Source organism: Melanotaenia boesemani, chromosome 16 (assembly GCF_017639745.1).
Source record: "Melanotaenia boesemani isolate fMelBoe1 chromosome 16, fMelBoe1.pri, whole genome shotgun sequence".
Taxonomy (NCBI): domain Eukaryota; kingdom Metazoa; phylum Chordata; class Actinopteri; order Atheriniformes; family Melanotaeniidae; genus Melanotaenia; species Melanotaenia boesemani.
Genome location: NC_055697.1, coordinates 28204784 through 28224007, shown reverse-complemented (window position 1 = coordinate 28224007; position 19224 = coordinate 28204784). Strand labels below are relative to the sequence as shown.

The following is a 19224-nucleotide window of genomic DNA, read 5'->3' as shown; positions in this document are numbered from 1 at the left end:
AGGAACGTCCATGTATATTGATTCGAAAGGGTGTTATAATTTTGCACATTCTATGCTGGTAATGAAAGTAAGATAAAGATATTACAAACATTAGCTAGTTTCTGATACACAAAATCCCTAATGTCATATGTGCATGGAAAGTTAATAAAAAATGACAGAGATAAAAGGTAGATAATAAATTAAGTTTCAAATAGTCTTTGTAATATATATCTTTCCATTAAGGTATTTTAATGGTATTTTAATTATTATGTAAAATATAATTTTTTTATTTTATTTCAAGGCCTGCTTAATTAAGATATATATATATATATATAATATAATATATATATATATATATATATTATATATTATATATATATATATATATATATATATATATATATATATATATATATATATATATATATATATATATATATATATATAAAAACCTGCTTTTAATTCAAATACAGTTTAAATGCACATTGGATAACATTAATGCTCAACCAGCCTTTGTAACATTTCACCATGTGCTTTATTTCCAAGTTGTGTTGTTACAATAAATTGAAACCATAAATAATTATAATAGTGCACTAAAGTTAGGTGGAGTGGTTGCCATCCGTGTTGTGAATTAATAGCCAGATGCCTGGTGTGATGATGTTTTTATTTCAACTCGATATATGAGGTACATATTTACTGATTTCACACAAATGATACCAGGCTACACGTATGTTCTTCACACGTTAGCACAACACGGAGAACACTTACATCAACATGACAGCAGACATGCACAAACAAGGCAGCAGCAGGAGTTGGCTTTGGTCACCAACTGCACCGCCCCACCGTTGGCCTGAACACAAAGAACCAACGGATCACAATGGGTGATTTTACTGACTCTGATGGGGTGTTGGGAGAGAGGAGAGGACGAGACAAGGGCGGTGGAAGAACGAAGAGGAGGAGGAAGTAAAGGAGAATATGAGAAGAGGGGACTAATACCTAAAATATTAAGACAAACCGTAACACTGAGCACCATAGTAAATAATAAATATTTTCAGTATTGACAATAAATATGGATATTCTCATAAATAACATTTTTATTCCTTTACAATAACTATATCAGTGTATTTCTCACCTCCCAATCTAATAGTATAATTATCTTACTGCAGTGGACACACACACTCAAACACACACTCTCTCACACACATTCATCTCTCTAACACATTTTCTATCATTCTTTCTCTTTAAATACAATTCTGTCCAGTGTTACGGAGCAATACGGTAGGAAGGGGCACAGGGTCATCTAACAGTGGTTTAAAGTGATGCTTAGCTGATTGGGGGTCACATGCAGACTGATATGTACAACTGTAAACTCCCTCAGTCCCACCATCCCTCCCTTACACTGGCTATCTACAGTTTTATTCAACCTTAAATCATCTTTCCATACCCACCCTTTCTTCAAACCTCCTCTACCCCGATTCTTCCCCCTCTCTTTTGTCACCCTCGCTCCCCAGCTCCCTCCATGTCTCCCCTTTTCTATATTTAGTCTACTTCAGATCCCCAGCATCTCCTTGGATGGTCTTTTTGATGCGGAGCAGCATCGTGGTCAGCCACTGGTCCAGACGGGACACAGAGTCGAACTCCTTCACGGCCTCCGTGAATGCCTCGCTGTTCTGCTCCTCATGGGCGTCCAAGAGTTTCTGTTTCAATAAAATATAAAAATGAATGAACCAGTGCAGAAGAGTGCATAGTGTATGGGATTTAAGGTTTAGATCACAAGCTTTATGGCGATTTTTCATGAACACTGTATATTGCTGGCTTTTAACAAAACCAGTTTATATTACTGTTTGTAAAAATAAAAAGTGTAGAATAAAAACAAATTGACCTTTAGCAGTTTAAGCTCTCTTGAGTCTGAAAAGGCTGGAAACATCTCCTCATACTTCTCGATGGCCAACTGAAACACATGAGGATGAGCATTAAAGGCACACACACTGTAATCTCTGGATGAACAAACCTGTATAATTGTGACTGTGTGTAGTTGTAGCTGGTGTGTGTGTGCTACCTTGGCATTGAGTTCATCCACAATGAAGTGGCACAGTGACGCCTTAAAGAAATACTCTTTAGCGTTGTACTTCAACAGAGGATTGTCCATTGTGCTCATTGCAACCTGAAATACACAAATTATTGACTGTTTAAGACCACAATGGTGTTTAATTGTTTTACCAGTAATTTTACTTTAGAACTGAATAAAAATAAAAGCAAAAATTAAATTTCATAGGGTAAAGGTAATGGAAGGTCAGGGGTTTGAAAGATTATTATTTTACGCAGTGCCAAAGATGACATGTTTTTAGCTCATAAATATAATCATGAGCTAAGTTTCTTTAAATTTAAATGTATCCAGATTTAATAATTTACATGTTTATTGTTGGTTAGGAAGACAAAGCCTCTTGTAATTTAAAATTTCCAACACTTTACACTTAGTCAGTGCTGATCTTTAATGCAGAGGGTACCCCAAAAGCATCAGTCTTGGATTCGCAAGACTTAGTAAATTGATTAGAGTATTTAGATGCATTGCCGTGGAAATTGTTGGCAACAGTTTATGATGGTTGCTATTGATGCATAACTGTGGCCAAACAATCTTGTGACCTTCTGCTTGCCTTTCAACCTCCTTACACAGTTTGTATTACTTTTGGATAAACCAGAGCTATAAAATGATGTTTCCTGTCAGAATTTACTTTTGGCATAGCCAATATGTCAGTTACTGGAGGAGAAGGATAACTGTTAATACACAGCTGTGGAGAGCTTCACTGTGTGTCTGAAAAAGACAGAAAAGTGGTACCCAGTACATTCAAACTGAAGCAAAAGGCTCTTTTCCAAGTATCAGAAGGTGATGAGCTGGAGATGATTACATTTTCCAGGGTGTTTTAAAGCATATTTTTGTCTTTGAGATGTGCACAAGTTGTTCTTTGGTTTCTGTGCCCCAACACAAACATCACCTTGGAGTGTTTACATGTAAAAAAAGCAACAAGATGGCTTCAAGTAGTAATAGGATAGACTCCCCAGATGTTGGGACACCTAATTTCTTTTTTTCTAATTATTTACAATATAGTTTGGTTAAGTTTTGAGTATCACAAATAGAGGGTAACATATTGGTAACACAATTTTCCAGTTAAGACTAAAACTGCTTGGTTAGGTTTGGGACAAGGCTGCATTTCACTGTTTTTCTGCTGCGATTAGCACTGGCACTTACAATCTTTTGCTTGTTATATTAACAGTCCTAACAAAATGGCAGTAAATGATCTGAGAGAGAAAAGGATGGAGTTTCACAGTCAAGCAGTAAATCAATAAAATAATCAGCAGATAATTATCATCAGCTGCCTGCAAGTGCATGCAACAGCGAGCAGAAAAACACTGAAAAAAACATGCAATTTATTTTACATGTATTTTATTAATGGAAATATATTACATGTAATAGAGTGTTTTTACAATGTGGTGTAATACTTGGTTACATTCTGAACTGTTTTCGTTCTGATATGAATGTTTAAAACTTGTGTTTTAATAGAACTCATCTGGCTCAGTGTGTCCTTCAGCTAAGAATATCCAGCACATGGTGACAAATAAGCAAGACTGTGATGTAACTACAAACCATCAGTTAGATTTACAGACAGTGACATAGGCAAGAGCCAGATGTGACTAAGAATCATCAGTTATCAGCCAGGTCTGCTGCATTAGATGCACGCCTAAATTCAACATTCACACACATTGAACAGCACATCCTAATCTATTGCATGAGCAGTGGGTGGCCTGCTTATGTCTATGATAACTGGCCAATTAAAATCAGTTGTGTGTCAAGCCATCACACTGTACGAAGCAGTCTCCCGACCTAAGAAGATAAAATGTGATCACGTCCAGCGTTTGGGGCTCAGCAGGATGACCAGTCCTCTGAGCCCAGTGCTGCATACCTGTGACCCGAACTAGAATAAATCTTGGCTGAATAAGAGATCTTCTCTTGTCTTTTTGTTTTCAAGCTTCCAACAAATGAATTGGGTTCTAACAGTGGTATAAGTGGTACTTTCTCATGCTTCCACACAGACAACCACACATTTCAGTGATTCATTTGCCCAAAAAAGATGAGTACTGCAGCCGGGAGTATGAAAGGAAAAAACCAGGAAATATCCAAGAAAAGGTTGTTTGACAAAGAAGGAAAACATCTTATATGTGCATCAGCTGTGCTTTCACAGTTTCTTCCACCACTTACTGTATGTTTTGAAAATGTCTTTAATGAGCCATTTTTAAATCCCTCCTTTATCCTTTAATCTTATTTCTTATCAATAAAACCCCTTCACATTCTTGTTTCAGTTTTCCAACTTTTAATCTGCATAGCAGGGTAAACCCCAGCTGCAGCAGTAGACTAATATCTAACAAGTGCATCCTGCATCGCTTTCCTGCATTCAGCTAGTACCTGTTCGTAGATTTCGATGGCTTTCTGGTACTGCTCCAGCTGGGCGCTGTAGTGTCCGACCTTCAGGAGACATTTGTTGGCTGAGCTGAAACATGAACAAAGAAACTCATCAGGCCATATATAACATAGTTTGTTGTCTGTCAGATTGTAAAAAAGAGCTTTTTTTTTTTTTCTTTCCCGTGACCTTTCCCACTGAGATCTTCATTCAAATTCTGGATGACCCTATAAAGCCCACCAGGCACTGATGTGATAAATCTACAGAAGTGTGAGTCAGCATAATTCACTGACAAGCTCATTATGCTGTTACAAAGTGCCACCTTTTCAGATAAAATATTTCACCAGGGTCAAGAACTAAGAACTGATGTTTTAATATGAGGATAAAACTAATGTTTATACTTTCATTTTAAGTCAGTTTCACAATTTGTTTTGGGCTATTTAAGTATTTTTTTTAGTCTGTAAATCTACAGGACACATTTTTCTAGTATCCAAAACAGGATTTTTAAACTGCATTGTAAAATGTTGAATGACTTATGTTTAAAGAAAAATAAAATAAAATAATAACAGCATATTTGTTTTTTAGGGGAAATACAACACATTTACCTGTTAGATTCTTCTCCTTTGTAGTAATCTGCTGCCTGCTCATAGTGTGCAATGGCCTGAAAACAAAGAAAGGTGTTGCATGTAAGAATATATATATATAGTTTTAAAACAAAAGAAAGGAAAAAAGATCTAATAAAGATAAAGAAGCTCCAGTTTACCTTCTCAATGTCCACCAGTTCAGACTCATAAATCTCTGCTATAGTGATGTGATGTTTGGCTGCGATGGTAAACCGACCCTGTAATCAACACACATCCAGAAACATTCAGGGGTATTATTCAAAGATGAGAACCCCATCGGAAGGGATTTAACAGCTGAGGGAAGGCTTACCATGTCAGTGTAGATGTCAATGGCCTGGTTTAGACAGTTGATGGCCTCTGGAAGGAGACAGGTGAGAAGGTATGTTTTAATGTTGGAATACAAGGAACCTGTTGAAGTCCTCTGAGTTTACTGAGTGAAATTACCATCCTTCTATCTCGGTGTACTCCCTTTGTGACTGCTAACCTGTTAACCCACAGTATTTCATTAAGTCCATCATGAAGAAGCAGGAGGACTATTGCAACGCAACCCAAATATTAATTTTCCTTGAGCAACACAGAGACTCGTTTTAATCTCCTAACAAAACACTTCTGGGTCCTGAATGTGTCTGAAATTCAGCAATGCAGAGATTTAAGTAATGTTCTATGTCATCATTATGCAGACAACAAAGGGTTGCAAACACTTAGTCAATGTTTCAAAGTCTGGATCAATTTGACATTAGTTGTTTCGGCTTTTAAGTTATAAGATTGGAATCAGAATCCACCAAGACAGGAATATTCAGAAAATTGTGCTTTTCTGGTATCTCGTTAAGCTTTAAAGTTCACTGTGGCATGCAGACAGTTGGAGACCTCTGGTCAACATTTTGTTAAATAGTTAAGAAAATGGCAAATGAACTCATCAAGGCCGAGAGTTACGTTTGAGCATCACAAAACATTAGCATACCAAGTTTAACTGGAATCTCACTTTTAAAATCTTCCTCCGATAACATTCAGCCACTAGCTTCTCTGAGCATCTGCCTGCACATCTAAAAGTCCAAATAACTGATACCCACAAAGCAAGAGTGTTATTTAAGAAAGCTAGCCAATTCCTGGGATTATTATGTATTTAAGTAATAACAGTTAAGTGGAATAATGGAGCTCAACTTCAGGTCTGTAAAATGAACAAAGCTTTGTGAGGGAACTGCTTGTAAGATTGCTAGAAAGACATCAAAAACGTCTTAGACCACAACAGACCTTCAGACATATTTTGGAGACTTTGATGATGGAGTTAAAATATCATTACTTGGCTGCATTAAACAAATGTATGTTTGGAGTTAAATGGCTGCAGAATTGAATGACAAGAAGATGTTTCTAGCTGTTCTGCATGAAGACGGATCCATCATGCTCTGGGCTCGTGTTGCAATTTGTTTAATAGCTGATTAAATCTACTTCAATCCCACAAGGGATTACCTTGCTGAGAGTTTTTCTTTCTTCCCTCCTTGGCCCTCACATTCTATTTGTGGATAAAATCTGCCGACATTAAGCCTAAATCTAAAAACAATAACAGCATCACAGTGAGAGAGGTAAAGAAACTGATAAACTACTAAAAGAAGTCTTGCTCTGTGCTGGGTACTGCGCTGCAGCCTCTATGCTGAAAGAAGAATCCAACTTAATCTGCTCAGTATTAAAGACAACACTGCACACTCCCTATTCAGCACACTGATTAAACAACAGAGGATCTGCAGTCAGAGGCTTCTTTAACTTTACTGCAACAATTTCTGCAGACAGCTGCCACCTTATGCATTACAATAATACTTAAAAAAAAAACCCATTGACTAAGGGGATGTACATAGCATGACATCCAATTAAAGTTAATTAATGAAGGTGAGTTAGCTACAGTTAAAAGCCAATAAGAGCACTGGCATTCTCTGGTGCTAATCCATTCAGAGCCTTAAAAGCCATAAAAAAATATTTTTAAATTATTCTAAATTTGACTGGAACCCAACAGAGAGATGTAAGATCATGCGTGATATTTGGTCCTTTTTTGTTACCAGATAAAAGTCCCAAAGTTCTGAACCAGCTGCAGATGGGATAAAAGAGCCTGGGTGACACCCTAATACAGAGAATTACAAGAAAACTGTCATCTCTAGTTTTATGTTTTTTGAAAGTCAGGTTGTCAGAATTTTTATCTACTTTTAGAAGAAAGTAGTCCTCTATCAAAAAAAAAAAAAGAAGAAATGTTGCTATATTACTTTCTGAATTGAGCTTGATATGTTCTGTTTTTCTGCTTGCAATGGACATAGGATGATAAAAAACAAAAGTAACATTTATAGGTGGTGTGTAACTCAACTGATCCATGTACAGAGGTTACAGGTTGAGTCCCAGCCTGGGCTCCTTTGCTGCATGTCATACTCTCTCTGACACCCCTTCCTGTCCTGCTACTGTTAAATAAAGGTCACCAGAGCCCTTGTTTAATAAAAGTAATATTTAGAGAAAATTTATACAGATAAAAGAAGAAAAGGAAGCTTGTAAGTCAATGAATAAACAGCGTATAAACCTACACTTTCCTGAGCATTGCTGGTGGAGGAGTCTTAGAAAGACAACCTAAGAAGAAGTTTAAGTTCAGGAGTAAGAGTCTAACATTGTAAAAAAAAAAAAGTCTGCGGAGGCCACAGACCCAAACTGATCTTCATACAAAGATTTATGGTCTGATACATGATAGTGGAAGCATATTTTGAACAAGTGGATGCATAGTGGTTCGAAATCTTACAGGAGCATACATTTTGCATGCAAATTAACCAATTTAGGTTTGGAAATTCCTCTGTAAGAATTTCCTCTGCTTATTTATGCAGAAGTTTGTGATTGTGCTAAAAGAAAGTTAAGGCAAATTAGGGTAAAATGATGTATGGAGAGATATAAAACTGAGTGAACAACAGGAGGCCTCATCACATTTTGATTTATATGCCAATTCTCTGCAAATCTTGGTCTGATCGGAAACTGAAATAACACTGATAATTATCATGATTGTCTGTGTACTCAGCCATATAGATGTTTCTGAACAAGCATGTTTCTTTTATGAAAAACCTAGTTTTTGGTCCAATGCTGTTGGTTCTGTCTAAGAACAAAGAAGATGCTATAAAAAGTTGAATGTTTTACCCGGAGACATCTTGTTGGATGATGTGGCGTCACTGTGGCAAAGCAGAGCTACTGTTTGAGTCTGCATGTAGTGTGTGTGTGTGTGTGTGTGTGTGTGTGTGTGTGTGTGTGTGTGTGTGTGTGTGTGTGTGTGTGTGTGTGTGAGAGAGAGAGAAAGAAACAGCAGCCCTCACCCTGTGGGTCGGCCTTCTTGTAGGCATTTCCGGCATCGACGAAGCTGGTTGCAGAGTCCAGTTTGTTCTGAAGCTGCATGTGGAGCCGAGCGGCCTGACAGAACGCATTCCCAGCAGCTTTACACACACACACACACATACACACACACACACACACACATGCATACACAGTTTGAATGTGACAAGCAAAGGATCCAAATACAAGTTTTTTTTTGTTTTATTCTACACTGAATCAAGCCTATCTCATTTTTTCTTTTTACTCTTACACTGTACTCGCCTGTGTTCACACATCAGGCAGCAGGACCATCAAAACACACATCAAAACATCTAAATTCTGCTCGGCTTGAGCTATTACTGGCACATCTGCTCTATCTGGAGCCCACACTGGTCTCTGCAGACATGAGCATCATACACATTTAAAGCTAATACTGTTAGCATGACATATTTTAACAGAATGTTTAAGTGTGGATGCAAAAAACAGACATACAAAAAACACTAAAATAATTGTGTGGGAGTTTATTTGTGCAAAGCTTGGATCTTGAATGTGATGCCGGTCTGTATGTGTGCTTGTATCACCCACCGCTCCAGTTCTTTGCCATCTTAAACATGTTGGCTGCTCTGGCGTACATTTCGCAGGCATCTTCAACCTTATGGTTCCCACTATAACACAAAGCAGAGATGAACAAAATGAATAATATCCTCTTCTTTTTCCTGCTAATTTAAATTTTGTAAACTGCTACTGTCTGAATAAGCACATGGAATTAGCCTGCAGGCTTCCCAGCTGAAGGACATTGGTGAGGAAATCCACAACCTGCAGCTGAAACTCTAAAAATTCAGTTTCAGGTCACGAGATTTACTGCAGCATGAACACACAGCAAGAGATGATGCTCTCCATTCGGATGTTTACAATACACACATATATATAGGTTTTGTAAATGACAGTGTTAAAACACGCACAAATAAAAATATACATGAAGGGATGATGCTGCACACTGCCTGATGCTTTCAAATCACAACAAACGGATAAAGCCCAACAAGATTTTCCTCAGAAAGAATCATTGTCTGGTTGATAAATAATGATAAATAATTATCTAACAGTGCTTTGTTGCCTCCTTTAGTATTTTGATAGAAGTACATCTTAAAGCAGTCAAATAAACGCTACACGGTTCAACATCAGAGAACAATGTGCAGGAGCAACTTCTGGATCAACCCCATCAATAGTAAAAGACATGCAGCTTTTATTCAATAACAGGTGGCATCATACATCTACAACCTCCCTCTAAGCAACCGCGGCTCCGTCTCATGTAATAAACATACTGGTGCTCGTGATGAGAGCACAGATGTGACCCAGTTCAGCTCACAACTTTTAGGACATTACCTAATTACAGAGCGTTTGAGATTTGAGCTGAATTGTTCTGTGAAAAATCTCAAGGCTTTCATGTCTTCATTTGCTTTCAAGAAGCCAGACTTTCTCTAAGCTTTCTGGAGGTCTTTGAAAGTTTGTCTTTGGACAAGGCTGCTTTTTAAATAATTTTGTCCTTGAGTATTTTAAGAAGAATACAGCATGAGTTGTTAACATCGACCTATAAATCAGTTTAGCAAAAAAAAAAAAAAGCTTGAAAAGATCAACTAAAAGGATGCTATGTCAACATATAAAAGATAACGTATAAAATAAAAAACAGTTTTAAATGAATCTTCAAACACTTTATTTTTCTAGCAGCCTGTCACTAAGGCACCTCACCATTTTAATTTCTGTACTTGCATAAGTGAAAATTACCAACACAATGATGACCAAAGAACTATAGATGAAAATGTGGCACATATAAGCAGTGCCCTGTAGCCTTAAAACATTAGAAGAAAAGGAAAAAGAAGAGGCTGTGGCTGTCAAAAAGCCTTCCTCAAGGAAGGGAAACAAGCTATGTTTTATGACACAATAACTGGACTTAAAATCAGTTTATCTCCCAGAGCCTGGACCTCACCATGGCTGAAGCAGTGTGGACTCATCTGGACAGAGAACAGAACAAAAGGCAGAAAACACCCAAAGAAGAGTTTTGGAAAGCCTTTCAAAATGTCTGAAGAACTATTCCTGAAGACTATAAGAAATTATAAAAAACAAGTTGTTTGAGATGGTTCAGACCGTGTTAAAGAATAAAACGGCTCAGACCAAATACAGCCTTTAATATAGTATTTTTTCCATTTATGTTCGCACATGTTTAATTAAATGTCTGCACCATTTTCCTGACAAGATATAAATAAATGAACAGCGAAGCTGTTTGGAAACTTTGTTCTCCTCTTTTTTTATTCCGTGACAAAAGAAATTGTGCAAATATTCTGAAAGATTGGGTTAATAAGATGTTTAGATGTTATGAATATGTTTGGACCAATAATAAAAAATACTCTGAAGGGGGCGTTTTAATAAAAAAAAAAACAAGAAAATGTCAAATAGCCTGATAACCATCATGAATTCCCAATATTTGCTATATCTTTTACATCTGATGACTAATTTTAACATTTAAATTATCTACCTGGACCACCTTAAGAACCCTTTAGATCATTTAATCAAAGAGCACAAAATCAATAACCAGCCAATCATTTGGAGCTATTTACCTCGTATTTAGATACATCCTCTCCTATCCCATTTTCCTTGTAAACATGCGCTTCTCTGAAATTAATGAAGGCCCGCTCCTTCCCATCCAGTCACACATACAAAGAGGAAAACCTCCTCCGCATCAGAGCGTCTCCTCCGCTGTTTCCCCGCCTCTCTGCAGCCTCAGCTCGGTCTCGCACTCCATCCGAGTCCGCTGTCTTCCCAAAGCAGCAGCAGCCGCAGGAGGAGGAGGAGGAGGGACACGATGTGCCACATTTACATTTCTCTGGTGTTTCAGGCCACAACACAAAGACCGCAACATCTGCGATGACTGCTCACATTTGCGTTGCGAGGAGAAACGTTTAAAAAGGTCATTAAATTAAAATTAGCACCTCCTGCAAGGATGCTGGGATCATTTATTGGAATATTACGATGATGAAATATTAGAAACAAAAACCAGATGCGGCCCGTTTAACTCTGATTACTGAGCATCGTATGAGCTACTGCTGTATGATACCATAGATACATATGACGATTTGTTTTGGTTAAGAAAAAAAATAATTTACAACATTTAAGGGGCCCTGCATGCAGAAATCCATCCTCCCCCCCTTTCTCCACACCAAAATGAGCGACACTGGTAAACATAACGAGAGCATCCCTTACCCGAACATTCCTCCGAGGAAGGATCCGGACGCTTTGACCTTTTTATCGGCTTCAGCCATCAGCTGCATGGCCTCCTTCTCCTTGCCGGAGTTGTCCATGGCGGGCTGGGTCTGCCGCTGGCGGAGAGACGGGAGGAAAACGGGCCGAGGTTCCGCAGTGGACGGAGAAGAGGAGCGGAGGAAGACGTCTCTGGTGCTGATGCTGAGAGGAAAATGTTGCTCTTCTTCGGCAGAGACACTGAAACGTCATTTATGACTCAATTGCACCACCTGCTGGCCTGAAAAGGGAACTGATTTAAGGAAATGGACTATGCTGAAGTCAGTCATTATTTTTTGTTTTTTGTCGGTCGTTTCGTTTGATATCACCTGTGTGCTGCTGCTTCTGCACCTATACTGTTGCAACAATGCAATTTCCCTACTGAGGCACTAATAAAGGTTTTCTTATTTTTATTCTTATTCTTATTAAATTCTTTGCTGTTCTTCAGTTTGGTCCCTCTGTGGTTAATATGGGCAATTTTACATATTTTCATAGCCATGTTTTTTCACAGTACATGCATGGAGGTCCACAAAATTAGGTTCAGCAGATACTGTTGCTTTGATGCTGCCTTCAAAGTAAAATATGTCAAATACATACAGAACTACAACAACGAAACATAAAAAACAACAACAGAAACAGGAAAAGCCTTCTAATTTGTATGAGCAGAAAGAAATAAGGAGAAATACAAAACAAACTCAAGGAGCAGGGACTAGGACAAATGATAAAGCTCTGGCAACAACAAAGAAAATAGATTGAAGGAGGTAATCAGAAGTGAAAAGTAGGATTGATCAAACAACATTGCAGCCCTAAACCAAGCAATATTATCATAAAAATGACATCAGTCACAGAAGGCAAAAGATGAACCCCACACTCTCTTCTTGGTCAAGATATTTTGTTTGCTTGTGTGTGTGTGTGTATGTGTGTGTGTGTGTGTGTGTGTGTGTGCGTGTGTGTTGTCTTTCAGTGATTATATTAGTTGGAAATGAACAGAAGCCCTCTGACTTTGTGAGCCCCGGACCTCCTCCTACTGTTTATTGATACAGGGCTCAGACATTTTCATTGTAGACATTTCTGACTGTACATAATCAAAATACAAACACAAACAAAGTCAAAACACAGAATCATGATTTTTTTTTCTAGGTCATATTTGTTTAGTTTTTGCCATTTTACCTTGAAAGGTTTCATTGTTCACGTTCCTGTCCCTCTATGGAGAATGTGGGTTATTGTTATAAATCCTCTTTCTCATCTAGCTTTTGTGATATAATCTGATTAATTATTAATTCCAAATGTTTATGTTTTGTAGTAAATAATTATTTATTTGTTTATAAATTTTTTAACCAGTGGTTGGTTTACAAAACTTTCCTCAAATACTGAACTTGGATCTGCATTACCTATTTGTGGTCACCAGAGGGCAGCAAACCCAAGTTTAAAATAAAAGGTGTCAGAATTTAATTGTTTATCTGCTCATCAGAAACATTAATGTTGAGATGAAGTGAAACTGGTTAATACATTCAGCTTTGTTTTAGCTGTAAGTACAACTCGGACTACCTTTTAGTTTTGTAGATTAATCAAACTAATCAATAAGATAACAAAGGTTTATTAGTATCAGAGTAGTTCTAACTTTAGGAAGGTTTTCTTTAGGCAAGGCAAGGCAGTTTATTTTTATAGCACATTTCATGTACAGGACAATTCAAAGTGCTTTACATAAAGAAAAAGCATTACAGATATTAAGAAATAGTAAAAGGCAGCAACACATAGCAAGAACCACAATAAAATAATAAATTACATTAAAATGATTAAAAGCAAGATGAGTTAAAAAGTTACCGTGCAGATTTCATGCCTAGGCGCATGAGAAAAGAAATGTTTTTAACCTGGATTTAAAAATGTCTACATTTGGTGAAAGTTTTATCTCCACTGGCAGTTTGTTCCACTGTTTGCAGCATAACAGCTAAATGCTGCTTCTCCATGTTTAGTCTGGACTCTGGTCTGGACTAGTTGACCAGAGTCTTTGGATCTAAGAGCTCTGCTAGGTTTTTATTCTCTGAACATATCACAGATGTATTCTAGGCCTAAACCATTCTGGGATTTGTAAACAATCAGAAGGGTTTTAAAATCTATTCTGTGACTGACTGGAAGCCAGTGTAAAGATTTCAAAACTGGTGTGATGTGTTCAGATCTCTTAGTCCTGGTTAAAACTCTAGCAGCAGCATTTTGGATGAGCTGCAGATGTTTAATGCTCTTTTTAGCAAGTCCTGTTAAAAGGCCATTACAGTAATCCAGCCTACTGGAGATGAATGCATGGATGAGTTTCTCTTGGTCTTTCTGGGAGACTAAACTTTTAATTCTGTTGATGTTTCTGAGCTGGTAAAAAGCTTCTTAGTGACAGCTTTGATGTGGCTGCTGAAAGTCAAGTCTGAGTCCATCAACACTCCAAGGTTACGAACTTGGTCGGTGGTTTTAAGAGCCCGAGTCTCCAGATGTTTGCCAATGCTGACCCTCTTCTCTTTGCTACCAAACAGAATAATCTCAGTTTAGTCTTCATTTAATTGTAGAAAATTCTCCCTCATCCAGGTGTTTATTTGCTCCAGACACTGACACAATAAGTCTACTGGGCTGCAGTCGTCTGGTGACAGAGACACAAAGTTGTGTATCATCTGCAAAACTTTGATAATTAATGCTATAGTTCTGTAATATTTGACCCAGAGGGAGCATATACAAGTTGAACAGAAGAGGTCCAAGGACTGACCCCTGGGGGACTCCACAAGTCATGGCCACTCGCTCAGATTCATAGCTGCTGATCGTAACAAAATAACTCCGGCCTTCTAAATAGGACCTGAACCAGTTAAGGACCGCTCCAGAAAGTCCAACCCAGTTTTCCAGCCTGTGCAACAGGATTCTGGGATCTACAGTGTCAAACGCAGCACTTAGATCCAACAGAACCAGGACCGATACTTGACCAGAATCAGTATTCATCCTAATGTCATTTAACACTTTGACCAGAGCTATTTCAGTGCTGTGATGAGGTCAGAAGCTGGACTGAAATTTATCAAGATTTCCACTTTCATTTAAAAAGTCATGAAGCTGGTGAAATACAACTTTCTCAATAATCTTGGAAATAAAAGAGAGGTTAGAGACGGTCTATAGTTGTTCGTTATAAAGGCGTCTAGAGTCCTTGAGTGTGTCTCAAACCGCACACTTTTTTGCCACAAACCAAACATGTCTAGTATAGAAGAAAATTCCTTGACATTACCATCCATCATGTTATCTATGTATAATCCCCAGTAAAGATGACATGGTTAAAATCAATAGAGATAACCGACAATAACTCAGAAAATTCATATAAATAAAATTTGTTCAGTGTCCTGGACGTCTGTAGATGATTAGAAATACGATGTTAGAAATGCCCCTTAAAATAAATACAATGAATGTTTTAACAGGAGTTGCAATGAATCATTTTTTACCTGTTTGTTTTGAAACTGTAGAATTTATTAAATTTAATAGATTGTACTGTGTTTGTCTGGTTACTGGCCAGTTCTGATTTGGTAAGTTTTGAAACAAAGTCGAACAGTTTGCAAAAACAAACAAGCAAAAATGAAATTTGGATAAACATGTTTACATCAGTTACAAATGTTGGCATTCTTATTAAATAGTTTTTATCATTTATAACAGAAAAAGATTGTGTAATTTCATAGATCCTGACTTTAAAGCTCATTTAATGATGACCAGTTCCAGCAGGATAATGCACCATGTCACAAAGCTCAGATCATCTTCACCTGCTTTCTAGAACATGACAATGACTTCACTGGACTCCAACGGCCTCCACAGTCACCAGATCTCCATCCAGTAGAGCAGCTTTGGGATGTGGTGGAACAGGAGATTCTCATCATGGATGCAGCCAACAAATCTCCAGCAGCTGTGTGATGCTGTCATGTCAAAAAACCGCTGAGGAATGTTTTCAACACCTTGTTGAATCTATGAGACCAAGAATTGAGGCAGTTCTGAACATAAAAGGGGTCTAAACTGGTACTAGCACGACATACCTAATACAGTGGCTTGTGAATGTGAACCTTTTATGTGTCAATTAAGAGGGAAGGATACGTCTGGATATGGGTCCTTAGAAACCATCTAATCTTGATTTCTGTACAATAATTTTGTCTTTCAAATTTTATATTTATAAATTTATTTATATAAATAAATAAACAAATATATTCACATTTTAAAATTTCAAAATGTCTTTTTTTTTTTTTTGTCTGGTCATTTCATTTCTTAGAAATTTCAGAGAACGCTTATTATAGTCCAGTAAATCCACCATGATAGCTTGAAAATCCCTCTCCTCCTCCATGACAAAGAGCACTGCCTCTTTGAGAAATCCCACATTATCCTGTTCATACACAACCCCACTATAGCAAAGTTTTTGCAAACATACGTAAATTCTGAGTAGATTTGCCTGAAAAGCAAATTTTCTTTCTAACATGGCTCGTCTGAGAACAGCGAACCCTAAACAAACTGAAGACAGACCATTTTAAATCAAATATTTTAATAGCTTTTAAACTGGTCTTCAAATAGCATTCGATAAAACAAGAAACAATTCAACTGGTGGAGAAATCCAGCACAATAAAGCATGCTCAGTATAATCACTGCGTCCAACAAGGCATTTTTACTGGGAATCTGAGCTACTTTGCATACTTAAACATGCTTTAACAGATCATTTATGAAATAATGAGGTTCTCTTATATTAGCTTGAAGATTTAGCATAATCATTAATGAAAACGTCAATAGGCCACCTGCTGACCATGAGCCGAAACGTTCAACTCAATCAATTACTGCTTAAATCTAAAGAAAAGATTCCCTGCAAAAAGGTTGTTGAACGCAGTTTAGGCTTTAGATGTTTAAATCCAGAAACAAAAAACAGAAGATGGAAAATATTCCAGCAGATACGGTTCTGGAGGACCACTGTACAAACAGGGACGAGCTCCATTCACTTCACGTTGTTACGGCAACTCTGAAAATGTTTAAAAACCACGTGGCTGTTTCTTGATTCTCATGAAATGACTAATAAATGAAAACATCATCAAAATGTGGACTGTACGAATTTCACACCAATATAAAGAGATCATGCAGCGGCATAAAAAGTCTGAGTTGTTTGTGAGGCAGTCCGAGGGAGCTCAGAGCAACAACATCATAAGGATAAAAACCAAAATAATGAGTCAGCCTGACAGATTTTTCTAACTTCTTTCTGAGGAATTCATCCTCCCTCTGGTTAAATGTTACAGATGCCCATACATATTTTGATTTAACAGTCATTTTCAACAACTTCCTAAGTCTTCCTGTTCAAATCTTCCAATATGTCATAAACAAATAGAAAAACAAGTAAATAAAAAACAAATTTCTGCAAAATTCACCATTTAAAGTCACATAAGAGGTTGTTAACATCCTCAACAAACTTTTCTTACCTGTTATATCAGTCTTGCTGACTCACTCTTTCACACAGACACACTCACATGGTTGTATAATACTCCTGAAATACAGTTTATCCTGTAGTTACTCTGATGTATCATCCAAAAAAGGTAGTTAAACTGATGCTGTGAACTTTAGCTTGTAACTGATAAAAGTCAAGAGGATCAATATTACTATATGAGGATCTTTTGGGTGTTTTTCACTCTTTTCTCCATGAAGATTTCCCTTTGTTACGTCTCCAGATGTGGACCCCAATAGTTTAAATGGGGAAACCAGTTGTTCTTTTTCATTTGAAAAATATGTGGGAACCAATTTTAGAGCCAAAGCAATGTCCAAAGGCTTCTCACTTTGAAGCCTGATGCATTGTGAGCAACTTTATATCAAGTCATTGCTTTTAAATCAAAGAAATAAAATATTTAAGCTCTAAAAGGTTTTAACTTCCTGATTTTTTTTTTCTGTCAGAAGCTGAGAAATGAAGGATTGAATTTAGGAGGTTGCTTCCTCACTGCTGGTTTTTGTTAATTATTGTCCAAAGGTTTAAAGAGCTAAACTGATAACTTCTTAAATTAAAAAGATATTTACAAAATTGACCGTACATTACACATCAGATTGAAACTGACAAGACTTGATGAGAGGAAAGGTGGTCTTTTTTCATTGATGTTTATGTAGTGCCTTGTAAAATGAATTCACCCCCTCTGCCATTTTTCTTTTAATTCTTCTTTTTTTGCTACAACCTGGAACTAAAAATGATTTTGGAGAATTTGTATATTTTGAGCAATAAAACATGCCCACCACTGTTAGGGTGCAAATAAATAAGACGAAAAGCAGAAAACTTGCAGCCTCTCCAGTCCATGTCCCCCACTCCACACAAACACACACACACACACACACACACATACACAATTTGCCTGTATTTAAAACTCTACATCAGTCCTTCAAGTCTGACTAATTTCCCATGCTCTGCTAATGAATGAAATCCCCACAGCATGATGCTGCCACCACCATGCTTCTCTGTGAGGGATGGTGTTCGGGTAATGGTTTTGTGCAAAATGCAACATTTTTCTTTATGGCCAAAAATTCCAGCTGTAGTGTAAACATGCCAAAGAAACGTCTTCCACATATTTGGGGAGTCTCCCAGATCCTTTTTAGGGAACTCCAAAGAGGCCTTTTTTTTCCCACCATTCTTCAATAAAGCCCAGTATTGTGGAGTACCGGCCCTGATGGACAAATATTACTCAGCAGCTCCTTTAAGGTTACCTCTTTGTTTGCCTGTCTGATTGATGCTCTCCTTGCATAGTCTATTCTTTCCATTTCTAGTTATGGGTTTAATGGTGCTCTAAGAAATAAAGACTGTAAACCTAATAAATTTTAAATAACTTCTACAAAACTTTGTTCCTGACTTGTTTGGAGAGCTACTTAGTTTTCATTGTGCTGCCTAATTGTTTTTTTTTTTTTAGACTCTCAATCTGTGTAAATAAAGGCAGAATAGTTCACAGTGAGCCGAAGGACCTAAATGAATTAATTATACGGCTTCTGAAGCAAAATGACTATAAATTTCTGTTCCATACACCTCATTAATTTGGACTATTTTTCATAGGTCACCACATAAAAAGACAACAAACATATCTAATCCATTTAACAGGTTGTAATGCATAAAGATTCAAAGAACATTAAGCATGGGGGCAATTTCTGGCAACTTTAAAGACAGTTATCAAACATTATGATAATGATAAAAAGTAAAATCAGGGTTTATACAGTAGCTGAAGGTCCTCATAAGCACACGCAGAAGAAATTTAAGTATATTTTCCAATTCCCTATAGAAGTGCACATAATTCATTATGTGTGTGATATCATCTTCAACTGTACTTTATTTTCCCCAGTCTTGACAAGTAACATTTGACAGATGTATGAAGGAGGGAAAAGTAAACAAGGAGACTTTTCCTCATTCAGTTTTTCTTCAGCGATGCCATTAACATCCAGCTGCTCGAGTGAAGCAGCTCAGAAGCCAACAGATTAGTCTGTGGTGAGTGCAGCAACTTCAAAATGTGAAAACATAAGTGTTAAACTCGTTAATGACAACAATTAATCAATTTTTGAAA

The 19224-nt window shown here is 37.2% G+C and overlaps 1 protein-coding gene across 2 annotated transcripts; it reads right to left on the bottom strand.

Annotated features, from left to right (window-relative positions):
* Positions 1-624: 624 nt before the first annotated feature.
* napba (N-ethylmaleimide-sensitive factor attachment protein, beta a) lies at positions 625-11849 on the bottom strand. Of its 2 annotated transcripts, XM_042009551.1 has the most exons (10): positions 11633-11849; positions 8963-9042; positions 8383-8499; positions 5367-5413; positions 5197-5274; positions 5039-5094; positions 4439-4523; positions 2039-2143; positions 1862-1930; positions 625-1676 (listed from the first exon to the last, which is right to left on the bottom strand). In XM_042009551.1, the coding sequence occupies exons 1-10, from the start codon at positions 11728-11730 to the stop codon at positions 1524-1526; spliced, it is 888 nt and encodes a 295-aa protein (XP_041865485.1). In that variant the 5' UTR covers positions 11731-11849; the 3' UTR covers positions 625-1523. The 2 variants fall into 2 exon arrangements, with proteins under 2 accessions (XP_041865485.1, XP_041865486.1); XM_042009552.1 differs by lacking the exons at positions 5367-5413; positions 8963-9042; positions 11633-11849 and having other exon boundaries at positions 8383-8490.
* Between the last annotated feature and the right edge of the window lie 7375 nt (positions 11850-19224).